The 25160-nt window shown below is 42.4% G+C and overlaps 1 protein-coding gene across 2 annotated transcripts; it reads left to right on the top strand.

Annotated features, from left to right (window-relative positions):
• Window positions 1–63: 63 nt before the first annotated feature.
• Window positions 64–15910, top strand: LOC105490088 (thioredoxin domain containing 9). 2 transcript variants are annotated; one of them, XM_011755390.2, is made up of 5 exons: window positions 64–220; window positions 3482–3702; window positions 7400–7518; window positions 12743–12997; window positions 15138–15910. In XM_011755390.2, the coding sequence occupies exons 2-5, from the start codon at window positions 3514–3516 to the stop codon at window positions 15253–15255; spliced, it is 681 nt and encodes a 226-aa protein (XP_011753692.1). In that variant the 5' UTR covers window positions 64–220; window positions 3482–3513; the 3' UTR covers window positions 15256–15910. The 2 variants fall into 2 exon arrangements, with proteins under 2 accessions (XP_011753692.1, XP_011753693.1); XM_011755391.2 differs by lacking the exon at window positions 64–220 and adding an exon at window positions 352–449.
• Window positions 15911–25160: the final 9250 nt, after the last annotated feature.

The following is a 25160-nucleotide window of genomic DNA, read 5'->3' on the forward strand; positions in this document are numbered from 1 at the left end:
CTGCTGGGCGGGAGGCGCACGCGCAGAATTGTCCGGCAGCCGCCCGCCCGCCCCTTCCTCTGGCGTCCAAGGTGATATCGCGAGAGGTCCGCAGCCAATAGGGAGGCTGATGTGACGGCCGGTTTGCAGCCGCCGGCAGCTACTGCAAGGCAAAAGCCGGAGTGGACCTCTCTTTTGAAACTGCTGCTGTCTCACTTCTCAGACGTCACCGAGAGCTCAGGTGAGGCAGAGGGTAGTGAGAAAAATCCGACCACCACGTCCGCGTGCTGGTGAACATGTTGCTGCTCCACATCCGGAGCGGAGGAGGGGCGCCGCCCCAGCACCGGTGTCGGGGTCCTGGTGGAGGCTCTTGCGCATGCGCACCAGGAGGCGTCGAAGTTGAGGCAGCCGGGACTGTGCCTTCCTGTGTCTCCCCGGGCTCAGGGAGTGGCCGGGATGCCACTCGGGAGGTACCTGGGGTTCGGTTAAGGACCAGGCCCCTTGATTGTTTTGGTGGATACCTGTAAGGGTGTCCAGGAAATGACTAGGGAATTTGAGGACGCGCGGTGTCCCGTCCCACCGTTCCTGCGGAGCTGTAAAAAGGAAGAATCAGAGGCTGTGATTTGAAGAATGAAAAGCTAACGGGGGATTGCATCGTCTCTTTACCCCGTTCTCAATGCTCTAACCACCAACACCTACACCCAGAATAGCGCTTCTTAATCGCATCTGTTTCCAGTTATCCCATAATTAAATTCTGGCCTCATCCTATAAAATTGCAGGGATAAGCATTCTCTGTGCTTATCCCTGGAGCACAGCTTCCAACGTGCAATTCAGTATCTTATTTTCTCCTTCCAGCTTCCTCACCGAGGGTCACAGTACTACTGACATTTTTCTTGGGTGGTAGGGAGTGTGGAAATCTTTGCTGTGTTTGAAATACAGCACCTTTCCAATTTTATAGCACTCACGAGGAGCTTACAATTTGTTTTTTTAAACTCAAATACTTTTGAAACTTAGCAGTGTAGTAATCTGAATGGAAGTTAGGCACGTGTTCATTCAAGGTTAAATACATGTGTATTGAGTACCTGCTGTGTTCTATGGAGATACAAAGATGAAATCAAGTATCCTTTTGAAATGCTTTTCCTGTAAAGAAAAAGGAATCAGAACTGAAGTTTGCAAGAATATTTCTCTTCAGCTCAACGTTGATAGAGGGCCCGTGTGGGTCAGGATCTGTGTCAGAAGCTGAGTGAATGAATTCACAGTTTATTATCAAGTTTGGGGTGCTTAGGTATTATTTGCAAATGTATCATAGTTTATTGACATGCAACAGTCTCCTGCTTTAATAGCCAAATTATAAGTCATTTCTGCAGTAATAATCCTGAGATACACATAAAATTGCCGTCTAATTGTTGGTATAAAATTTCTCGTACAGCCGGGCGCGGTGGCTCACGCCTGTAATCCCAGCACTTTGGGAGGCCGAGGCGGGCGGATCACAAGGTCAGGAGATCGAGACCACGGTGAAACCCCGTCGCGACTAAAAATACAAAAAATTAGCCGGGCGCGGTTGTGGGCGCCTGTAGTCCCAGCTACTCGGGAGGCTGAGGCAGGAGAATGGCGTGAACCCGGGAGGCGGAGCTTGCAGGGAGCCGAGATCGCGCCACTGCACTCCAGCCTGGGCGACAGAGCGAGACTCCGTCTCAAAAAAAAAAAAAAAAAAAAAAAATTTCTCGTACAAAATACTCCATTGTTTTAAAAATATGTAGTCATGTGCCACATAAGGACATTTCAGTTTTATGAGATTATAATACTGTATTTATTGTACCTTTTCTGTGTTTAGATACGTAAATGCCATTATGTTACAGTTGCCTGCAGTATTCAATACAGTAACATGCTGTACAGATTTGTACTAGGAGTAATGGGCTGTATGGTATAGCCGAGGTGTGTAGCAGGCTGTACCATCTGGGTTTGTGTAAATACAGTCTATAATGTTTGAAACAGTATCAGAATCACCTAATGACACATTTCTCAGAATGTATTCCCATTTTTTGTGGGTTTTTGGGTTTTGTTTTTTGAGACAGGGTCTGGCTCTGTCGCCCAGGGTGGAGTGCAAGTGGTGCGACCTCAACCCACTGCAACCTCCGCTTCCTAAGTTCAAGCTATCCTCCTCCCACCTCAGCCTCCCTAGTAGCTCGGACTACCGCCACACAACACCAGGCCTGGCTAATTTTTCAATTTGTAGTAGAGACAGGGTTTCATCATGTTCCCAGGCTGGTCTCAAACTCCTGAACTCAAGTGATCTGCCCACCTTGGCCTCCCAAAGTGCTGGGATTATGGACGTGAGCCATAGCGCCCAGCCTAGAATGTATTCCCATTGTTAAGTAATGCATGACTCTAATTGAGATGGGTCTTTGTTTCTAATCTGAATGAGTTCTATTTTGAAACTCTTACTTTGTACAGAGGAGTGATGATGGAAAAAAAAAACCCAAAGTTTTAAAAAGTATTTGGAGTGTTTTACATCAAAGTTAGGAACACTGTCAGTAAATGGAAACCAGTATTAATTTTTGTGGCCTCAGATTTTTTTTTGTTAGGTAATGGGAGAACGGGAATGGACATTAATGCTTAGGGAACACCAGGCACTGTTCTTTACATAAGTGGTAATAAGACGTCTTAGGAGTTAAATGAAGCTCATTTGGGCAGCAGCCATGAAAAAATATGTGTTTTGCTCAACTCTACTCTGTGTGTTTCAGTAAGGTTAAATATATATATATATATATGTGTGTGTGTGTGTGTGTAAAACCTCAGTAGGTATACCTTTCTATTGTTGACAGTTGTTTCTGACTTCTCTTACCCATTGGTAAAGAACACTGATTATCAGTATATATCACTAGGTATAACTTCACAACTCATTTATCTGTGGTTTGGTGATGGTCTTAAAGACTTGCCTTGGCTTTAGTGTAGTAGAACATACGCTAAATCAGAAGCACCCTAAATTTGCTATAAGTGGTTTTTGAGTGGTGTGACTAGAACCTATTGAAAATTAAATTTAAAAACACATAAAAATTCTTAAGCCCAACATCAGGGGCTTGGATGTCTTTAGAATACTCCATAGAGTAGACATACACGTGCCAGAATTTTTGAAAATAGTAGAGAAAGCCGGGCGCAGTGGCTCACGCCTGTAATCCCAGCACTGGGAGGCCGAGGCGGGCGGATCACAAGGTCAGGAGATTGAGACCATCCTGGCTAACACAGTGAAACCCCGTCTCTACTAAAAATACAAAAAAATTAGCCGGGCGCGGTGGTGGGCGCCTGTAGTCCCAGCTACTCAGGAGGCTGAGGCAGGAGAATGGCGTGAACCCGGGAGGCGGAGCTTGCAGTGAGCCGAGATCGCGCCACTGCACTCCAGCCAGGGGAACAGAGCGAGACTCCATCTCAAAAAAAAAAAATGGTAGAGAAAAGCTGGCTTATTGTTTGCATTTTTTAAAATATAGTTTGTAAATCTCCCCAGCACCCAGGCCGAACTCTGCACCATTCGGAAGAATGGAAGCTGATGCATCTGTTGACATGTTTTCCAAAGTCCTGGAGAATCAGCTGCTTCAGACAACCAAACTAGTGGAAGAACATTTGGATTCTGAAATTCAAAAACTGGATCAGATGGATGAGGATGAATTGGAACGCCTGAAAGAAAAGAGACTTGAGGCCCTAAGGAAAGCTCAACAGCAGAAACAAGTAACCTCTCTGCTCTGCTTTCTGAAATTGCTATAACAGTATGCGCCTAACAACTTATATATCCATGTGCCGTAGTAGTTACATTTCGTTCTTTGTTTTTAGGGTTTTGGGAATTTAGAGTACCTATTACTGTTAAAATTTTGCCCAGAAAAAAATATGTTTTAAAGACACATTCAAAATTAGCCCAATCTCTATGTGAATCCACAGTCGAGTAAAAGAAAGATCTGCCCAAGATCGTTTTTCTGAGCTTGGATTTGTGTGGTTGAATGGAGGGCAAGGGAGTCATTGGTTTCCATTTCAGGTAATGTTAAAGCCTATCAAAATTTAGCTATTTTCAAAGCAAACAAGATAAGACAGGTGAGATAATAGCTATTAAGTCAGTTTATGTTGAAAAAATTATTTCAGGCATTTCCAATGAAATATTTAATTAGTGGCATGTTCAAAAGAATGCATGCTTTGTAACAAAGAATGGTGGTCACAGCTCTATCCTCGTTGCCCCTTAGAATGTTTGTGTAGAATAAACACAGAGTTGTAAACTCGGATTGAAACCAACGGATTAAATTCTGTAAATTGAATTTTTTTTCTTGTTTTTGAGCTAGAGTCTCGCTGTGACACCCCGGCTGGAGTGCAATGGTGTCATCTCGACTCACTGCAACTTTCGCTTCCCGGGTTCAAGCAATTCTCCTGCCTCAGCCACCCGAGTAGCTGGGACTACAGGTGCACATCACACGCCCGGCTAATTTTTGTATTTTTAGTAGAGACGGGGTTTCACCATATTGGCCAGACTGCCCTGGAATTTCTGACCTCAAGTAATCCACCAACCTTAGCCTCCCAGGTTGGCGATGGAATTACAAGCGTGAGCCACCGCACCCGGCCAAATTCTGTAAATTGAATTTTGATTAAAACATTTTTCCATTGGGTTGCATGGAAATACATTATCACCAACTCTGGTTCCTTTTCAGTTGCCTGTGACTTAAACATGAGGCTTAACTTTTCTGAAGAAATAGAGAGTTTTGACTGGGCATGGTGGCTCACATCCGTAATCCCAACACTTTGGGAGGCCAAGGCGGGCAGGCAACCTGAGGTTGGGAGTTCAAGACCAGCCTGGCCAACATGGTGAAACCCTGTCTCTACTAAAAATACAAAAATTAGCCAGGTGTGGTGGCATGTGCCTGTAGTCCCAGCTACTCAGGAGGCTGAGACAAGAGAATCTCTTGAACTTGGGAGGTGGAGGTTGCAGTGAGTTGAGATTATGCTACTGCACTCCAGCCTGGACGATAAAGCAAGACCCAGTTCCCCCACAAAAAAAAAAAAAAAGAGAGAAGGAGTTTTGTTTGTATTGCTGTAGCATCACTTTATATGTTTACACCCTCATGTTTAGAAGAGTTGATATGTTTAGAAGAGTTACTACAAAAGGAAATCTTTTATGAATGAGTCCAAATTTTTACATTTTGAGTTTTCTAAAGTAGAGTATGTTATATGGCTTTTACATGTACCCTATTTTAGAAAATAGACTGCTTTTCTTTTTCTTTTTCTTTTTTCTTTTTTGAGAGGGAGTCTCAGTCTATTGCCTATCCTGCCTTGACCTCCCAAGTAGCTGAGATTACAGGTGCCCACCACCATGCCCAGCTAATTTTTGTGTTTTAGTGGAGACAGGGTTTCACCATGCTGGTCAGGCTGGTCTCGAACTCTGACCTCAAGTGATCCGCCTGCCTCGGCCTCCCAAAGTGCTGGGATTACAGGCATGAGCCACCCCACACCAGGCCCAATTGGCTCCTTTTCATAGTATAGGGCTGATAATTAGTGTGCAGAGGACAGATTATTGGAATTTAAGGTAATATATGTTTAGGTTCCACCACAAACTCATATTTCATGGTCACATTTAAGTACTAATTGCTAATGTGCAACTACAAATAATTATTTGTAACTAGGATATTTTTGCAGAGAGACTGAATTCACCGGATTCGCAGTGATGAACATACATTAAATCATGTCTTACAGGAACTTTTTTGGCAGTTCAAAACAGTGGTCTGAGTATTTATAATTAAAACCAACTAAGGCAAACCGGCTATAGGCCTTTTTTTATTAATGTATAAATCAATGTAAAATGAATTTGTCATCGAGTAATTCAGAAGGTCTTATTTTAGAACTTTCATTTCATTTCAATAGATCTTTTTTATTAAAATGCTTTCTGGAAATAGGCAAGAAACCTAGTGATTTGTGTAGATATTCTTTTTATAAGAGATGATACAGTAATTAGATGATACAGTAATTTTGATTTTCTGATCTTTGAGGGTATTGGGGAGATCAGCACTTAATAGGCCTAGGCGAATCTATATTCTCCTGTCAGCCAAGCACCCTCCTACTGTTAACTAGAGCTGGCGCACTTAGGTAGGGACCAGAACAGAGGGATAAGGTGAGAAATAGGAGTTAAGCAGAGGCTTGGGTGGCAGCCACTGAGAGAGCTGTAACCCCAGCACTTTTGGAGGGCAAGGTGGGAGGATTGCTTAAACCTAGGAGTTTGAGATCAGCCTGGCAATATAGTAAAACACTGTCTCTACCAAAAAAAAAAAAAAAAAAAATTAACCAGGCATGGTGTGGCGTGTGCCAGTGGTCCCAACTCCTTGGGAGACTGACGTAGGAGGATCTCTTGATCCCAGGAGGTTGAGGCTGCAGTGAGCTATGATCATGCCACCGTCGCACTTCATCCTGGGCAACTTTAGTGAGACCCATTCTCAAAAAACAAACAAACAAAAAACTTTTTGGCCGGGCATGGTGGATCACGCCTATAAACCCAGCACTTTGGGAAGCTGAGGCAGGTGGATCACAAGGTCAAGAAATCGAGACTGGGCCGGGCGCGGTGGCTCACGCCTGTAATCCCAGCACTTTGGGAGGCCGAGGCGGGCGGATCACAAGGTCAGGAGATCGAGACCACGGTGAAACCCTGTCTCTACTAAAAATACAAAAAATTAGCCCGGCGCGGTTGTGGGCGCCTGTAGTCCCAGCTACTCGGGAGGCTGAGGCAGGAGAATGGTGTGAACCCGGGAGGCGGAGCTTGCAGTGAGCCGAGATCGCGCCACTGCACTCCAGCCTGGGCTGGGCGACAGAGCGAGACTCCGTCTCAAAAAAAAAAAAAGAAATCGAGACCATCCTGGCCAACATGGTGAAACTCCGTCTCTACTAAAAATACAAAAATTAGCTGGGCATGGTGGCGCCTGCCTGTAGTCCCAGCTACTGGGGAGGCAGAAGCAGAATTGCTTGAACCCGGGAGGTGGAGGTTGCAGTGAGCCGAGATTGCACCACGGCACTCCAGCCTGCCGATAGAGTGAAACTGTCTCAAAAAAAAAAAAAAAAAAAAAAAAAAGGCATGATCTGTCCGTCTTGGCCTCCCTAAGTGCTGGGATTACAGGCTTGAGCCACCGCGCCTGGCCCACTTAAAATTCTTATCAGCGTGACAGTAATTATTTCCCTCCAGTATTGTGATATAGCCACGATATTGGGAACAGGCAACAGCTGTTGAGAATCGTGTTCCTTCAGTCCCTACTTGAAGGAACTAAAAAAAAAAAAAAAAAAAGTGGTTTTTTTGTTTGTTTTTAAATTCATTACAAAATACGACGGTGATTTGGACACTTAAAATGTCAAGTGGTGCTGAAAGAGAGATTTCACATGTGTCATGTTTTGCTTCTCTCCAAATTAGGAATGGCTTTCTAAAGGACACGGGGAATACAGAGAAATCCCTAGTGAAAGAGATTTTTTTCAAGAAGTCAAGGAGAGTAAAAAAGTGGTTTGCCATTTCTACAGAGACTCCGCATTCAGGTAACTTTGTTTCCATCTGTGACTTTTTCTTAAAAAAACCACAATGAATTGTTTGGATAAAGATACACTGGCTTACTAGAGAAATGAAGAAAACTAAAAGGAAAAACTTCCTAAGTTGTTTCATTGTACTCTCTCATATGTTATTTAGTATTAAGCAGGTGGGGGTCCAATCACTCAAGCCTGCAGTCCCAGCATTTTGGGAGGCCGAGGGTGGGGGCGGATCACTTGAGGTCAGGAGTTCGAGATCAGCCAGGCCAACATGGAGAAACCCTGTCTCTACTAAAACTACAAAATTAGCCAGATGTGGTGGCAGGTACCTGTAGTCCCAGCTACTGGGGAGGCTGAGGTGGGAGAATTGCTTGAACCCGGAGACAGAGGTTGCAGTGAGTGGAGATCGTGACACTGCACTCCAGCTTGGGCGATAGAGTGAGACTCCGTCCCAAAAAAAAAAAAAAAAAAAAAAAAAGAGTTAATCGTTATTTTAAGGAGTAACTTAAAGAACAGTTTCTTGCAAAAGTATAAATGGATATTACTGAAAGTCAGTATTCTCATATAAACGGCTTATGTTTTTGAATTGTGTTTTCACTAGCTAACTCTAAAAACATCTTAGAAATGTACACTTAAAATTCTTTTTTTTTTTTTTTGAGACGGAGTCTCGCTGTGTCGCCCAGACTGGAGTGCAGTGGTGAGATCTCAGCTTACTGCAATCTCCACCTCCCAGGTTCAAGCAATTCTCCTGCCTCAGCCTCCCAAGTAGCTGGAACTACAGGCACCTGCCACCACGCCCGGCTACTTTTTTGTATTCTTAGTAGAGATGGGGTTTCACTGTGTTAGCTAGAATGGTCTCAATCTCCTGACCTCAAGATCCACCCGCCTCGGCCTCCCTAAGTGCTGGGATTACAAGCTTGAGCCACTGCGCTCAGCCCACTTAAAATTCTTATCAGCATGACAGTAATTATTTCCCTCTAGTATTGTGATATACCAGTCTTGGCTGGAAGGAGAAGTGATTTTTCTTAGACCACCCTACGTCTCCATATCTCTCTAAGGAGGCCGATCTCTTATAAAATGTTAACACCTCCCCAAAAAAAGTCTTATCTTAAACCAAAGAACCCAAGCCTTTGTGGGTTTTGGTGCACAGATTTCATTAGTCGCCAACACTTAAAAATTGAGAGATAACCCCTTTAGAAAATATCCACATTCGGAATTTTTCTTTAAAAAATATCAGAAAACTTACTAATAGCATCACTGGAACTAGAATGGCAGTCATCTGCTGACTGGCACCTGCCCACCCGGGACAGACAAGCACTGTGCTCTGGAGTCTCTGGCACTCACTGTGGTTTTGGGCCTGCTGTGTTTCTCATTTCTGTGGCCTGCCTGCCCCTTTGTCTTCATCTCACAACCCAACAGCTTCGTTGTTAGTTAACACCTTTCAAGAATTGATTGCCTGGTATTCATTGACTAAGAGAATAAAAATGAAAGAAAATATTGAGATGGTGAAATCCCTCGTGAGGAACAGTGAGAGAAGGGATTAGGAAGGTAGAAAGGTAGCAGAGAAACCTCTGCCCTTGTGGTACACAACCATCTCCCATTGGCACACATTCCTCTGTTGCCAACCTCTGACAAATAGGATGAAGTGATATATAAATATACTAGTATGTAAAATATTATTTGTCCACTTGTTTTTTTGTTTTTGAGAGAGAGTCTTACACTGTCACCCAGGCTAGAGTGCAATGGCGGGATCTCGGCTCACTGCAACCTCCACCTCCCAGGTTCAAGTGATTCTCCTGCCTCGGCCTCCCGAGTAGCCAGGACTACAGGAACCCGCCACCATACCTGGCTAATTTTTGTATTTTTAGTAGAGAAGGGGTTTCGCCAGGTTGGCCAGGCTGGTTTCAAACTCCTGACCTCAGGTGATCCACCCCCCTTGGCCTCCCAAAGTGTTGGGGATTACAGGCATGAGCCACGGCACTCGGCCTCACTTGGGTGTGGTATGTCTTCCCCAACCAGATTGTTGTTTTTGTAGAGGCAGAGCATTTGCCTGTATTGTGGCCCACTGTGCTCTGGGATCATAGCCCTAAGGCAACTGCCTGACACATAGTAGTCAATAAATACGTTTGATCGGTATATAAACAGTGCATCACCAGGAGTACTCACCTTCAAACAGAACTGAAAAATCAAAATCATCCAGTTAACTTTATATATTAGCAAAGTTTCTAGCTCATAGTAGGTAGGATGCTTTCATGTATATTATCCCTAGAACATTCACAATAATCTTCAGAGGCACTTATTATTATTCCTGTATTTCATGTGTGGAAACCAAGATTTGGAGAAATTAAGTGACTCACCTAGTATCACTCAGATACTAAATAATTAAAAAAAAAAAAAGATTTGAACCAATGTTTTTTGGATTTTTTGTTTTGTTTTGTTTTTGAGACAGAGTCTCTCTGTCGCCCAGGCTGGAGTGCAGTGACAACGATGTTGGCTCACTGCAACCTCTGCCTCCCGGGTTCAAGCGATTCTCCTGCCTCCGCCTCCTGAGTAGCTGAGATTACAGGGGCATGCTACCAGACCTGGCTAATTTTTGTAATTTTAGATGGGGTTTTACCATATTGGTCAGGCTGGTCTCGAACTCCTGACCTCAGGTGATCCACCGACCTTGGCCTCCCAAAGTGCTGGGATTACAGGCATGAGCCACCATGCCCGGCTGAACCCATGTTTTAAGCCTATTGCTATTTTTTAAATTTTTGTGGGTAGTAATAGGTAAATATGGGGTACATGAGATATTTTAACACAGGCATGAAATGTTTAATAATCACATCAGGGTAAATAGAGTATCAATCACCTCAAGCTTTTATCCTTTGTGTTATAAACAATCTAATTATGCTCTTTTAGTTATTTTTAAAGTACATAAAGGCCTACAGCTATTCATACCATGACTGTTGTTTTGGATTTTTAAAAATTGATTGACGGGTTGGGCACCGTGGCTCATGCCTGTAATGCTAGTACTTTGAGAAGCTGAGGCAGGCGGATCACGAGGTCAGGAGATCGAGGTCATCCTGCCCAACATGATGAAAACCCATCTCTACTAAAGTACCAAAACTTAGCTGGGCCTGGTGGCACGTGCCCATAGTCCCAGTTGCACAGGAGTCTGAGGCAGGGGAATTGCTTGAACCTGGGAGGCAGAGGTTGCTCTGAGCCGAGATCACACCACTGCACTCCAGCCTGGCAACAGAGCAAGACTCTGTCTCAAAAAAAAAAAAAAAAAATTGATTGACAAATGGTATAATCATAGACTTATTTAAAATAGGTTCGTGGCCAGGTGTGGTGGCTCACACCTGAAATCCCAGCACCTTTGGGAGGCTGAGGCCGGTAGATCACCTGAGGTCAGGAGTTCAAGACCAGCCTGACCAATATGGTGAAACCCTGTCTATTAAAATACAAAAATTAGCCAGGCATGGTGCGGGCACCTGTAATCCCAGCTTCTCAGGAGGTTGAGACAAGAGAATTACTTGAACCCAGGAGGTGGAGGTTGCAGTGAGCAGAGGTCGTGCCACTGCACTCCAGCCTGGGTGACAGAGCAAGACTCCATCTCAAAAAAAAAAAAAAAAAAAATACGTTCCTTACTGCAGTTAAAGTATGGAGTTGATTTATTTACAAATTTTCAGGAACATATTTCTCATATGATGGTTCATTTATCATTTGTTTTGAGCTTTATTTAAAAACCATTTATTAATTTGTTCTCTCTTAACCATTTTTCACTGAAATCTCATTACTGAACTACATGAGTGACATATGACAAGATATATCCAGGGAAAAAGTGATGAGGCACCAAGGTTACACGTAATTTATGTTAGACCCAAACCTAGTTCAGGAAAAACTACATCAAGTGCACAAAAAGCTTACTGGTAAAAAGAATCATGCAGTATTTTGTGTGATAGTCATCTAAAGAGGTAGTTCTCAAGCTTTGTTTGAGCATAAGAACAGCTGTATGTTTCTCAACTCCACTGCCAGAGAATTTTGATTCATCTGGATATTTTAAAGGCTAATTGCAGGCCGAGTGTGGTGGCTCACGCCTGTAATCCTAGCACTTTGGAGGCTGAGGCAGGTGGATTGCTTGAGATCAGGAGTTCAAGACCAGCCTAGCCAACATGGTGAAACCACATCTCTACTAAAAATACAAAAATTAGCCAGGCATGGTGGTGGGCCCTTGTAATCCCAGCTACTTGGGAGGCTGAGGCAGGAGAATTGATTGAACCCAGGAGGCAGAGGTTACAGTGAGCCGAGGTCACGCCACTGCACTCCAGTCTGGATTACAGACGTGAGCCACTGCGCTCAGCCAAGAAAATCTCACTTTTGTTTCCCTCTTCATTGGAAGATGGCTGCCGGGCGTGGTGGCTCACGCCTGTAATCCTAGCGCTTTGGGAGAACGAGGCAGGCGGATTACAAGGTCAGGAGATCAAGACCATCCTGGCTAACATGGTGAAACCCCATCTCTACTAAAATACAAAAAATTAGCTGGGCGTGGTGGCGGCGCCTGTAGTCCCAGCTACTCGGGAAGCTGAGGCAGGAGAACGGTGTGAACCCAGGAGGCGGAGCTTGCAGTGAGCCAAGATTGCACCAGTGCACTCCAGCCTGGGCAACACAGCAAGACTCCACCTCAAAAAAAAAAAAAAAAAAAAGGTTATTACTGATATTTTTTAATTCCCTAGAAGCATAATGGCCACATTTATTTAAATATTATTAGTAACCCTTAGTCTTAATGTGCTTCTTACTGATAGAGTTGCGTATTTAGGAGTAAGAAGTTTTTCCTTGGCAATGCCATTCAGTTTTTCTTCGTGACTTCCAAATATGGCACCATGTGTGCATTTCTGACTCTTGTCTCTTCTGAGTTCTGTCAAGTTTCAATTTGTTCCTCATCCAGTTTCTTGTATGAGAGATACGACAACTTCCTTTATGACTTAAAGCATATGTTTAATATTTTAAAAGAGAATTAATGCAAATCTGACTTTCTAGAATCTCATAGGCTGTTTTCCCATCTCTTAATCAGGCAACTAACCTCTGATCTGGAAGTGAGGTCATCTGACACAAGTGCAAGTTGGCTGCCATGTTATGAGAGTCAGACAACAGAAAAACTATATAATTAGATTTCCCTTAATGACGTTTATTTTGAAAAACAGCGATCTGTGGTTTTAGCTTATAGTTTTCTATGTGTGGTTACTTACAGATGTAAAATACTAGACAGACACCTGGCTATATTGTCCAAGAAACACCTCGAGACCAAATTTTTGAAGCTGAATGTGGAAAAAGCACCTTTCCTTTGTGAGAGACTGCGTATCAAAGTCATTCCCACACTAGCACTGGTAAAAGACGGGAAAACACAGGATTATGTTGTTGGGTTTACTGACCTAGGAAATACAGATGACTTCACCACAGAAAGTTTAGAATGGAGGCTCGGTTGTTCGGACATTCTTAATTACAGGTAACTTTTAACAAAAGAAGAGATTGATTTTAATTCATATATAGTTGATGTTTTTACAGAAGATTTTTGTAATTGTAACATATATGAAATCAGGGCGTTTTGGCTGAGGTGTACAAAGTTTCTCAAAGGAAACCCATATTTTTTGAAGTGTGTATTGTTAGCGTGATTTTACAGCAAAATCAAAGTTACAGATAGAACTGATTTTATAGGTAAAATTGAGTCTCACAGTACTCCTGACTGTAAAAGTTGTCAGCTTAACATGTGCTGTTGACACTAATTTTGTATTAATCTGGAAACTTAAAATGGCAATCCAGAGTTGGCTGTTCCCTCATTTAAGCCAGATTACTCAAATGGATACTGACTTAAGTGATTCTCTTTGATAAAATAAAAATTAAAAGCAGACTGTTGCAAAGAAAGTTGTATTTTAAAATACTACATTTTTAACATAGATATTTCTGTTTTACTTATAGAGGCTAATGAATACAAAAAGGTTTCTATGCCTAGCTTACATTACTGGCCATGTTTTAGTTTGAAAACAATCTAAAACTCCAACTTCCATTTCTTTGTCCACTTCTTCAGACAAATAACTTATCTAATTCCACAAATCAGAGCATATCATCTTGTCTTTTTTGCCGTTTTCTTGATTTGCAAAAGTAGCAGGTAAAATTGTGCAATTACCATTCCAGAGTGATGGTGCCTTTCAGGAAGTAAAAGTTTCTCTCCCATTTTTTCTCTCTCCCCCATTTCCCTCCCGTCTTTTCTCTGATTCTCCTACACATGCCAAAATCATTCCTATGTTGTAGAAATTGGTTTCATTTTTCCTAATATTAACATATTAATATTTATTAAAGTTATATATTCTGAAGTAATTTTAAACCTTAAAGAAATTGCAGCCAGGTGGGGCACTTCCATAATCCCAGAAGATTACAAACATTGAGAGGCTGAGGTGGGAGAATCGCTTGAGGCCAGGAGTTTGAGACCAACTTGGGTAGCATGGTGAGATGAGACCTCGTCGCTACAAAAAACTAGCGGAAACCACCCCCTGCAGACTAATACAAAGAATCCTCATTGACCCTTTGCCCATATTACCCAATGTTAAGCATGTTATATTTGTTTTCTCATTGTCTTTATAGATACCATGAAGTACTTTGGGAACCATTTGAGTGGAAGCTGTGAATACAGTGTCCCTTTACTCCTAAAGGCTTCCACCTGTATTTTCTAAGAACAGGGACATTTTCTTACACAGCGACAGTACAATTATTAAAACAGGAATTATCGTGTAATTTACAGCTCGTATTTCATATTTTATCATTGTCCCAATATTGTCCTTCATACCAAAAATGCAGCACATTTAGTTATTATGTCTCTAGTTCCTGTTGTTATTCTTTGGTTCTTAAGACTGATGTTTTTGAAGAGTACAAACTGTTTATTTTGGAGAACATCTCCCAGTTTGGGTTTGTCTTGTCTTTCCTCAAGATTTGATTCAGATTATCGATTGTTGACAGGTATGTTATGGAAGTGATGCATCGTATCAGGAGGTGTGTGTTGGTTTCTCTCATTTCTGATGACAACTGAGCACTGTGTTAACCAAATGTTAATCCATAATTAATGATAAAAAGGAAAATAGGTCTCGTGCAGTGGCTCATACCTATAATCCCAGCACTTTGGGATGCCAAAGCAGAAGGATCGCTTAAGCCTAACAGTTCAAGACCAGCCTGGGCAATATAGTGAGATGTTATCACTACAAAAAATTTAAAAATTAGCTGAGCACGGTGGCACACACCTGTAGTCCCAGCTACTCAGGAGGCGGAGGTGGGAGGATCACTTGAGCCCAGGAAGTGGAGGTTGCAGTGAGCTGTGATCACACCACTACACTTCAGCCTGGACCACAGAGTGAGACCCTGTCTCAAAAAGAAAGGAAAATAAAATGGATCTAAAACATTTAGTAGTACGAAATAAGGTTGACGGCTATTAACCATCAATATAAGCATTATACCTCTTCCTTGACACCCACCAGCATTTTAAAGAAATTTTATTCTATGTTACAGGAAGGGAGCAAAGAGATTTTTGTGCAGTTTAGTATACTAGTACTAAATCATAAAGAATAAAATGCTTTTTTTATTTTTATTTTTATTTTTAGTGGAAATTTAATGGAGCCACCATTTCAGAACCAAAAGAAATTTGGAACAAACTTCACAAAGCTGGAAAAGAAAACTATCCGAGGAAAGAAATATGATTCAGACTCTGATGATGATTAGAGCTCCGTAATTCTTTGTAAATTGTCCTTTTTTCTGCTTCAGATTTAAATGTGTTTTTAAAATCCTATTAATGTCCGTACATTGGTCATCTAAATACTCATATTCTCAAGTTTGATACAGTTGTATCACATCGAAAGGCGTCTTTATTATTTTCTGTGTGGCCATCATGTTTACGTTGAGGAAAACTTCTCAGTTCTTAAATTATCTGGGAAGGGTCTGGATTCTCTATTTTTGAGATTGACTTTATCACAATATGATTCTTACGTCTTTATACCACTTACAATTGTGTTTTGATCTACAGAGCTAGAAATTCAAAAACTATTCCAGGACTACTACTTAATTGGCATTATTTATACAAGAGATCAAGTAGCCATTTACTGGCGCAGTACTACATTTGTAAATGAATTATAAACACTCCTCTGGAATATATTTAACCATTAAAGAACTGCTTATTAATTCTGGACACTGCATGTTGATGTGGAATCAACTGATGCCAGCAGAAAGCTATTTTGATTTGTGAACATGCTGCCTTATGTAAAGGGTCCTGATTGCTTGTATTTTAAGACATTCGTTAAAAAGAAATCAGGAAACACTTTTGAAATAACAGCATAAGGAACTTCACTGTCTCTGCTCAATAAAACACCTGTAACTAGAAGTTTAAGTTTATGTGGAAATTGTCATATAAGCATACATCCAACAAAAACATGTTTTCAAGAAAGTCTTCTAATCTTGGAATAGGGAGTCTGTGGCAGTTGAGCCATGACCCCATTCCCTCTCTCCAGTTCCCAGTCCCAGACTACAGTTTCTCCTCTGGGAGAGTAGATTACTAGCATGCCTCATTCCCTCAAGCTCTGTGTTGCGGAAGCCCTTTTGTAAGCAAGAGTAGCCAAGAGGTTTGGCGCTCCTTCCTCCACCCAGTCCCCACTTACGGAACAGAAACTCTAACCCAGGAATAGCAGACTGAGAATCCTGGGCCTCAGTTGCTTTTGCCCCAGCTTACTCAGAGGATGAAGGCTCTCTGCTCGTACGTAGGGTGAAGGTTCCATGCAAGGAGATGCACTTGGAGGAGACCCGGAGTTATATCACCCTTTTCCCCCTTGTAGACTGTGGGTTTAACTCCTAGAAAAGCAGGCCATTGTCCCCATCCCTAGCTCTGGAGCAGCAGAACAGAGGTTCTGTCCAGTGGAAATGGCAAGTCATAAAAACAGCTCCGGGCTGGGCACGGTGGCTCACGCCTGTAATCCCAGCACTTTGGGAGGCCAAGGTGGGTGGATCACAGGTCAAGAGATTGAGACCGTCCTGGCTAACTTGGTGAAATCCCATCTCTACTAAAAATATAAAAAATTAGCTGGGCATGGTGGCGAGCACCTATAGTCCCAGCTACTCCAGAGGCTGAGGCAGGAGAATCGCTTGAACCTGGGAGGCAGAGGTTGCAGTCAGCCAAGATCACACCATTGCACTCCAACCTGGTGACAGAGCGAGACTGTCTAAAAAAAGGAAAAAACAGCTCCGTAACACTCCATAAAGGGATTGACTAGAATAGAATGAGGGAAGATGCTGAATTGTAAGGGTGCCACCAAATACGTTGGATCTGGGGAAGGGAGAAATCAAGAGCAGATTGATAGCTCCCTGATGGCAACAAGCAAAAGGGAATGTTAACAAGCTCAACAGAAAGAGCCTGGCATGGTGGCTCATACCTGTAATCCCAGCACTTCGGGAGGCCAAGGCGGGCAGATCACTTGAGGTTAGGAGTTTAAGACCAGCCTGGCCAACATGCTGAAACCCTGTCTCTACTAAAAATTTAAAAATTTGGCCGGGCGCAGTGGCTCAAGCCTGTAATCCCAGCACTTTGGGAGGCCGAGACGGGTGGATCACGAGGTCAGGAGATCGAGACCATCCTGGCTAACATAGTGAAACCCCGTCTCTACTAAAAAATACAAAAAACTAGCCAGGCGAGGTGGCGGGCGCCTGTAGTCCCAGTTACTCGGGAGGCTGAGGCGGGAGAATGGCGTGAACCTGGGAGGCGGAGCTTGCAGTGAGCTGAGATCCGGCCACTGCACTCCAGCCTGGGTGACAGAGCGAGACTCTGTCTCAAAAAAAAAAATTAGCCAGGCGTGGTGGCATGTGCCTGTAATTCCAGCTATTCAGGAGGCTGACGCATGGGAATTGCTTAAACCCAGGAGGCAGAGGTTGTAGTGAGCCAAGATCACATCACTCCACCCCAGCCTGGGTAACGGAGTCAGACCCTGTCTCAAAAAAATAGAGGCAGCTGTTATTAGTCCTAGGGTTAGAACAAACCCAAGGACCCTGAATTCAACTGGATTAAACTGTGCGGCGACTTGTGCCCCAGAGCATTGTCAGAAACTATAGAGTGGCCAGGTGTGGTGGCTCATGCCTCTAATACCAGCACTTTGGGACACGGAGGCGGGAGGACCACTTGAAGCCAGGAGTACAAGACCAGCCTGGGCAACATAGTGAGACCCTGTCTCTACTAAAAATGAAAAAAAAAAAAAAAGAGTGGTTAGCTAGGAAATTAGTGGGTGCTAATAGTAGGATGTGGTAACAGAAGAGGTTCTAACTAACTAGAACCTTTCCCAAAAGATCAGGAAAAGGTAAAAGAGAGCACTATCAAAATCACTGTCCTTGGGGCTAGAGGGAGTAGTCATGGTGACTGCACACGCCCAGACTGTACTCTGAGGGGGAACATCAGAGCTTGTATACTTCAGGATAAGTGGACTTATCCAGCCAAGAAACTAAACAAGAAGAAATGTGCTGGAGGGTAGGGGGTAGGGGTTGGAAGGAAATTAGTAGCCCGAGCTGCTATGACACAGTATCTAAAATATCCAGTCCTCAACAACAAATTACACGACATGCAGAAGAATAGGAAACTAATCCATACAAGGAGCGAAAAAGCAATCAAAAGAAACTGAGAGGATCAATAGGTTGGAAGCAGATAAAAACTTCGAAGTATTATTGTGTGTTCCCAAAAAAACTAAAGGAAACTGCTGGAGGTAAAGGAAGGTATGCTTACAGTATTCCATCAGAGAATATCAAAAAAGAAAGGAATTTTAAAGGGCCAAATAAAAATTCTAGAGTTTAAAAGTGAAGTAACTATAATGAAAACTTCATTGGAGTTCCACAGTAGATGGTGTTCACAGTAGAAAGAATCAGCAAATTATTGGAAGAAATGATGCCTGAAAATCCAATATTTGATGAACACATACATATCGAAGAAGATCAACAAACTGTAAGATAACATAGATCCATACCAAAACTATAGTAAAAACAATGAAAGAAAAAAAATCTTGAAAACAGATAAAAACTACTCATTGTATATAAGAAAACCCATTGGCCCAATGCTGTGGCTCACTCCTGTAATCCCAGCACTTTGGGAGCGTGAGGCAGGAGTGCTTGAGGCCAAGAATTCAAAACCAGCCTGAGCAATATAGTGAGACCCCATCTCTACAAAAAAAAATTTTTAAATTAGCCAGGTGTGGTAGCATGTACCTCATAACTACTGGAAAGGCTGAGGCAGGAGGATCACTTGAGCCCAGGAGTTTGAGGCTGCAGTAAGCTGTGACTGCACCGCTATACTCCAGCATGGGCAACAGAACAAGACCTTGTCTCTCTTTTTTTTTTTTTTCAATGATCTTAAGTTTAAAAAAAATAAACGAAAACTTAAATAAACGCAAAGCTTTATTTTATGAGTCAGAGGACTTGATATTAAGTCTTAAGATTGTAATACTGCCCCTGCCAAGTTAATCTGCAGATTCAACAAATGCAAAAAAACCAAAAACCCCCACTCCCAGATACCTTTTTGCAAAAATTGACAAGTTGATCTTCAAATTTATGTGGAGCCAGTGTAGCCAGAATAATCCTGAGAAATAACATATTTGGAGTACTCACACACTCTGATGTCAAAACTTAGGGCAAAACTACACTTATAAGACAGGCATAAAGATAAGCAAAATAGAATTAAAAGTCCAGAAATAAACCCTTGTGTTATGTAGCCAATTGATGTTTGGCAAAAGTGCCAAGACAATTCAAATGGGAAAGAATAGTGTCTTCAACAAATGGTGTTGGGACAAGTAAATATTGACCACTCCTTTATGCGACATACAAAACTTAAACTCGAAATGTATCAAACACCTAAATATAAGAATTAAAACTATAAAACTCTTAGAGGAAAATCTAAGTAAATCTTCACGACTTTGGGTTACACAAAGCCTTCTTGATGTGACATCAAAAGCACAAGTCACAAAAGAAAAAGCAGATGAACATCAAATATAAAAACACTTTTGCTGCAATTGATAACAGATTAGAATAGCAGCTCAGAATTGGAAAAATACTTGCAAATCACATATCTGATAAAATGTATCCAGAACGTGTAGGGAAGTCTTTCAACTCAATAAGAAGAATACAAACACCCAATTTTAAAAATGATTAAAGGGGCTGGGCGCGGCGGCTCACGCCTGTAATCCCAGCACTTTGGGAGGCCGAGGCGGGCGGATCACAAGGTCAGGAGATGGAGACCATCCTGGCTAACACGGTGAAACCCCGTCTCTACTAAAAATACAAAAAATTAGCCGGGCGTGGTGGCGGGCGCCTGTAGTCCCAGCTACTCAGGAGGCTGAGGCAGGAGAATGGCGTGAACCCGGGAGGCGGAGCTTGCAGTGAGCCGAGATGGTGCCACGGCACTCCAGCGTGGGCAGCAGAGCAAGACTCCGTCTCAAAAAAAAAAAAAAAAAAAAAAAAGTAAAGGATCTGTACATCTTCCCAAAGGAAATGGACAACTGGCCAGTAAGTACATGAAAAGATGCTCAAATCGTTAACCATCAGGGAAATGTAAATACAGACCACAATGACATCCCACTTTGTACCAGCTGAGATGATGATCATAAAAAAGGCAGACAATAAGTGTTGACAAGGATGCGTAAAAATTGGAACCCTCATGTATTGTTTTAGGTTTGTAAAGTGCTTCAACCACTTTATAAAAGATTTTGGAAGTCCCAAAAAGTCATACATAATTCCTATACAGCCCAATAATTTCACTCTTTTCCTTTTTTTTTTTTTTTTTTTTTTTTTTTTTTTTTTTTGAGACGGAGTCTCGCTGTGTCTCCCAGGCTGGAGTGCAGTGGCCGGATCTCAGCTCACTGCAAGCTCCGCCTCCCGGGTTCACGCCATTCTCCGGCCTCAGCCTCCCGAGTAGCTGGGACTACAGGCGCCGCCACCTCGCCCGGCTAGTTTTTTGTATTTTTTAGTAGAGACGGGGTTTCACCGTGTTAGCCGGGATCGTCTCTCGATCTCCTGGCCTCGTGATCCGCCCGTCTCGGCCTCCCAAAGTGCTGGGATTACAGGCTTGAGCCACCGCGCCCGGCCATTTCACTCTTTTTCTCTTTCCTTTTTTTTCTTTTTTTTTTTTTTTGAGATGGACTTTTGCTCTGTTGCCCAGGTGAGAGTACAATGGCATGATCTCACTCACTGCAACGTTCGCCTCCCAGGTTCAAGCAATTCTGCCTCAGCCTCCCAGGTAACTGAGATTACAGTTGTATACCATCACGCTCGGCTAATTTTTATGTTTTTAGTAGAGACAGGGTTTCACCATGTTGGCCAGGCTGACCTGGCCAAACTTCTGACCTCAAGTGATCTGCCCACCTTAGCCTCCCAAAGTGCTGGGATTACAGGCGTGAGCCACTGCACCCAACTTAATTCCACTCTTAAGTGTATGTTCAAGAGAACTGAAAATGCATGTTCACATAAAAACTTGTACACGAATGTTTATAGCATTATTTTTAACTAAAAATGGAAGCAGACTAAATGTCAATACATAAATATGGCATACCTATACAATGGAATGTTATTTAGCAGTGAAAAGGAGTGTTACATCAGTAGCACATCAGTAGGTTGGTGCAAAAGTAATTGTCATTACTTTTGACCACATGTTGTATATTGATTGATGTCCCACATCTCCCTAAAATGTATAAAACTAAGCTGTGCCCTGACTGCCCTGGGCACATGTCAGGACTTCCTGAGGCTGTGTCATGGACGCACATCCTCAGCTTGGCAAAGTAATTGCAGTTACTTTTGCACCAACCTAATACATGCTATAACATGAATAAACCTTAAAACATGCTAAAGGAAAGCCAGTTTCTTTCCAGAAAAGGCAGATCTATATAAACAGAAAATAGATTAGTGGTTGCATAGGATGAATATTTTTGGGGGATGGGGAATGGCCAGTCTTGGCTATGGGGTTCTTTTTGGGATAATGAAAATATTCTAAAATTGATTTGGTGATGGTTGCATAACTCTGTGCATATACTAAAAATAATAGAATTCTACACTTTAAAAGGGTGAATTGTATGATATATGAAATAGATCTCAAAGTAACTGTGAAGGAGAAATAAAAATAAGTCAAATAAGACAAACAGGACAGTATGAAAAAGAGTACTGACAGAGTTTAGGAAAGAATTTTTTAAATTTTAGAAATTCATGAATGAAGACTAAAAAGTAAGCAACACAGGAGAAAATAGACACAACCAAGAGAGATTAAAGGGTTAAATACAGGGCTTGGTGTGGTGGCTCACGCCAATAATTCCTGGAACTTTGGGAGGTCAAGACAGGCAGATCACTTGAGGCCAGGAGTTCAAGACCAGCCTGGCCAACATGATGAAACCCTGTCTCTACTAAAAATAAAAAAATTATCTGCGCATGGTGATGTGCATCTATAATCCCAGCTACTCGGCCGGGCGCGGTGGCTCAAGCCTGTAATCCCAGCACTTTGGGAGGCCGAGATGGGCGGATCACGAGGTCAGGAGATCGAGACCATCCTGGCTGACACGGTGAAACCCCGTCTCTACTTTAAAAATACAAAAAACTAGCCGGCGAGGTGGCGGCGCCTGTAGTCCCAGCTACTCGGGAGGCTGAGGCAGGAGAATGGCGTGAACCCGGGAGGCGGAGCTTGCAGTGAGCTGAGATCCGGCCACTGCACTCCAGCCTGGGCGACAGAGCGAGACTCCGTCTCAAAAAAAAAAAAAAAAAAAAAAAAAAAAAAAAAAAAAATCCCAGCTACTCAAGTGGCTGAGGCATTAGAATCACTTGAACCCAGGAGGTGGGGGTTGCAGTGAGCTGAGATCATGCCACTGCACTCCAGCCTGGGCAACAGAGTGTGATCCTATCTCAAAAAGTAAATAATAATAATAATAAAGTGTTAAATATAGAACCTAAGCAAAGAAGATTCATCATAGCAGGAGTCCCTGTAGGAGAATACCAAAACAACTGAACAGAAAATACTGTGAACCCAGAAAATCTGAGACAGGTCTCAGTGAATTTAGAAAGTTTATTTTGCCAAGGTTGAGGACGTGCCCGTGACACAGCCTCAGGAAGTCCTGATGACACATGCCCAAGATGTTTGGGGCACAGCTTGATTTTCTACGTTGTAGGGAGATGTGACATCAATCAGTATATGTAAGAAGTACATTAGCTCCATCTAGAAAGGTGGAGACAACTCAAAGCAAAGCCCTGCCCCCCAAGCCTCCCAGGGGGTTCCAGGTCACAGGTAGGTGAGAGACAGATGGTTGCATTCTTTTGAGTTTCTGATAAGGCTTTCCAAAGGAGGTAGTCAGAATATATGTCTGTCTCTGTGGGCAGAGGGATGACCTTAAATAGAATGGGAGGCTGATTTGCTGCCCTGAGTGGTTCCCAGCTTCAAGAAGCCCAAATTATTTTCCTTTCACATCTCCCCCTTTTTCTTTTTAAAAATCTTTTGGAGAAGGCATTTTACAAGAAAATGAGTCTCTGGGCCAGTCACGGTGGCTCACTCCTGTCATCCTAGCACTTTAGGAGGCCAAGACGGGTGGATCACGAGGTCATGAGTTCAAGACCAGCCTGGCCAACATGGTGAAACCCTGTCTCTACTAAAAATACAAAAAAAAAAAAAAAATTAGCCAGGCATGATGGTGGGTGCCTGTAATCTCAGCTACTCAGGAGGCTGAAGCAGGAGAATTGCTTGAACCCGGGAGGTGGAGGTTGCAGTGAGCCGAGATCGCACCACTGCACTCCAGCCTGCGCAACAGTGCGAGACTCTGTCTCAAAAAAAAAAAAAGAGAGAAAACGAGTTTCTGGTCTCAGGTTTCATCTGATCTCTCATGGGTAGGACAGTATATTCCAAGATGTGTAGGTCTCAAAAGCTCATTTTTAGCAGGTTATGAAGTCTCATGTCCTATTAAGAGAAAATGGGGGGGTGGGGAGGGAGAAAACAACAAACAAAAGAACATTCCTGGAAAAATCAATATAGGCCACATTACTCTGAAGTCCATACATCAATAGCCAGGTATGAAAGTAGCTTATGTATGTACATAGGTTGCTGTTATTTTCTTCTGAAGTTTTAAGTTGTCTGGCTTCAGTTTGTAGGGTTTTAAGAAAGCACAGCTTAGGTTTCAGTGACTCCAAATTAGGAAAAATTGAGAAACGAAAGAAGGAAAAAAAAATTGAAAACATTATTTTGAAGACTTGTAGCCAAGAAAAATTAGAATTCAGTCCAAACCGTAGAAAATAATAAAAATTGAAAAAAACATTAGGCAAGACTAGAATTTAACAACAGGTTTACTATAGTTTTGAAAAATAATTGTTTTTCTTGCTCCAGTTTCCCATTTTTACTAAAGACAAATCATGGAGGACTGGTTTGCTTTATTATTTATTTGTTACTTGGCCTAATTATTTGTATACAGTGCAGCAAGAATAATTATTTTTTACATAGGCTTTTTAATTGACTTTGACAGAACTTTGTTCCATAGGAGGAATCTCAGATAAGACTTTTTTAAAGCAGAGCCCAGCTATGGATTTGTGCCATCAAATACCTATGAGTTGGGTGAATTTCCTCTCCTCTTGAGGTTCCAAGTTAAACCTGGAGCTTCTGTGCCTATCAGAAAGTGACATTCTTTACTTACGCAGGTCAGAAACTCTGCACAGGGACTGTATACACAAAATATGAGGCCAGATTTTTTAAGGGCTTTATTCGTTACTTAAGTTTGATTCCTTAAAGGAAAGCACACCATTCCAGTCGAAGACTTGGTAAAATAACCAATTTCTCCAATTGCATCCTGTTACAAATGAAAACAGATTCTGGCTGGGCGCGGTGGCTCACGCCTGTAATCCCAGCACTTTGGGAGGCCGAGGCGGGCGGATCACGAGGTCAGGAGATCGAGACCATCCTGGCTAACACAGTGAAACCCCGTCTCTACTAAAAATGCAAAAAATTAGCCAGGCAAGGCGGCGGGCGCCTGTAGTCCCAGCTACTCGGGAGGCTGAGGCAGGAGAATGGCGTGAACCCGGGAGGCGGAGCTTGCAGTGAGCCGAGATCGCGCCATTGCACTCCAGCCTGGGCGACTAAGCGAGACTCTGTCTCAAAAAAAAAAAAAAAGAAAAGAAAAGAAAACAGATTCTTACTTATGCAAATAACTGTATTGCCATAAGTTGAGAAAACTCACAAATAGTTTCCAAATTCTGGAGAAATCAGGTAGAGGGAAACAAATATGCTCCAAATTTTGTTAATAGGAGTATACGAAATTTTAAAAAGCTGTCAGTAGCTCAAAAGAAAAGATTTAAGACTCTGAAAAACAAAACAAAGGATCAGCAAACATTTTAAGCAAAAGTTAAAAAGATTGTTTTAGTTCGTGCAGTTAATTCCTGTTCTGCTTGATACTCTGAACATTTTACCTCTCCATGAGTCCTCAGTTTTCCTCTATTCTGATGTCACAATCTCCAAAGTTATCAGAAACCTGCATTTAAGAGCACCTGTTGGAGTTTTATTGCTGATTATTAAACCACCTTCTAAAGAGGACCAAAACAAGACAACAATTGTCCATGGATGAAAAAAAAAGTTTTAAGGCAGCCATAGTCAAAAGACA

Source organism: Macaca nemestrina, chromosome 13, assembly GCF_043159975.1.
Source record: "Macaca nemestrina isolate mMacNem1 chromosome 13, mMacNem.hap1, whole genome shotgun sequence".
In the NCBI taxonomy this organism is placed as follows: domain Eukaryota; kingdom Metazoa; phylum Chordata; class Mammalia; order Primates; family Cercopithecidae; genus Macaca; species Macaca nemestrina.

Coding starts and splice junctions, on each gene's coding strand:
- LOC105490088 (XM_011755390.2), top strand. CDS start 3,514: ATGGAAGCTGATGCATCTGTTGACATGTTTTCCAAAGTCCTGGAGAAT. Junction 3,703..7,399: donor AAGCTCAACAGCAGAAACAA/GTAACCTCTCTG, acceptor TCTCCAAATTAG/GAATGGCTTTCTAAAGGACA. Junction 12,998..15,137: donor TCGGACATTCTTAATTACAG/GTAACTTTTAAC, acceptor TTTTATTTTTAG/TGGAAATTTAATGGAGCCAC.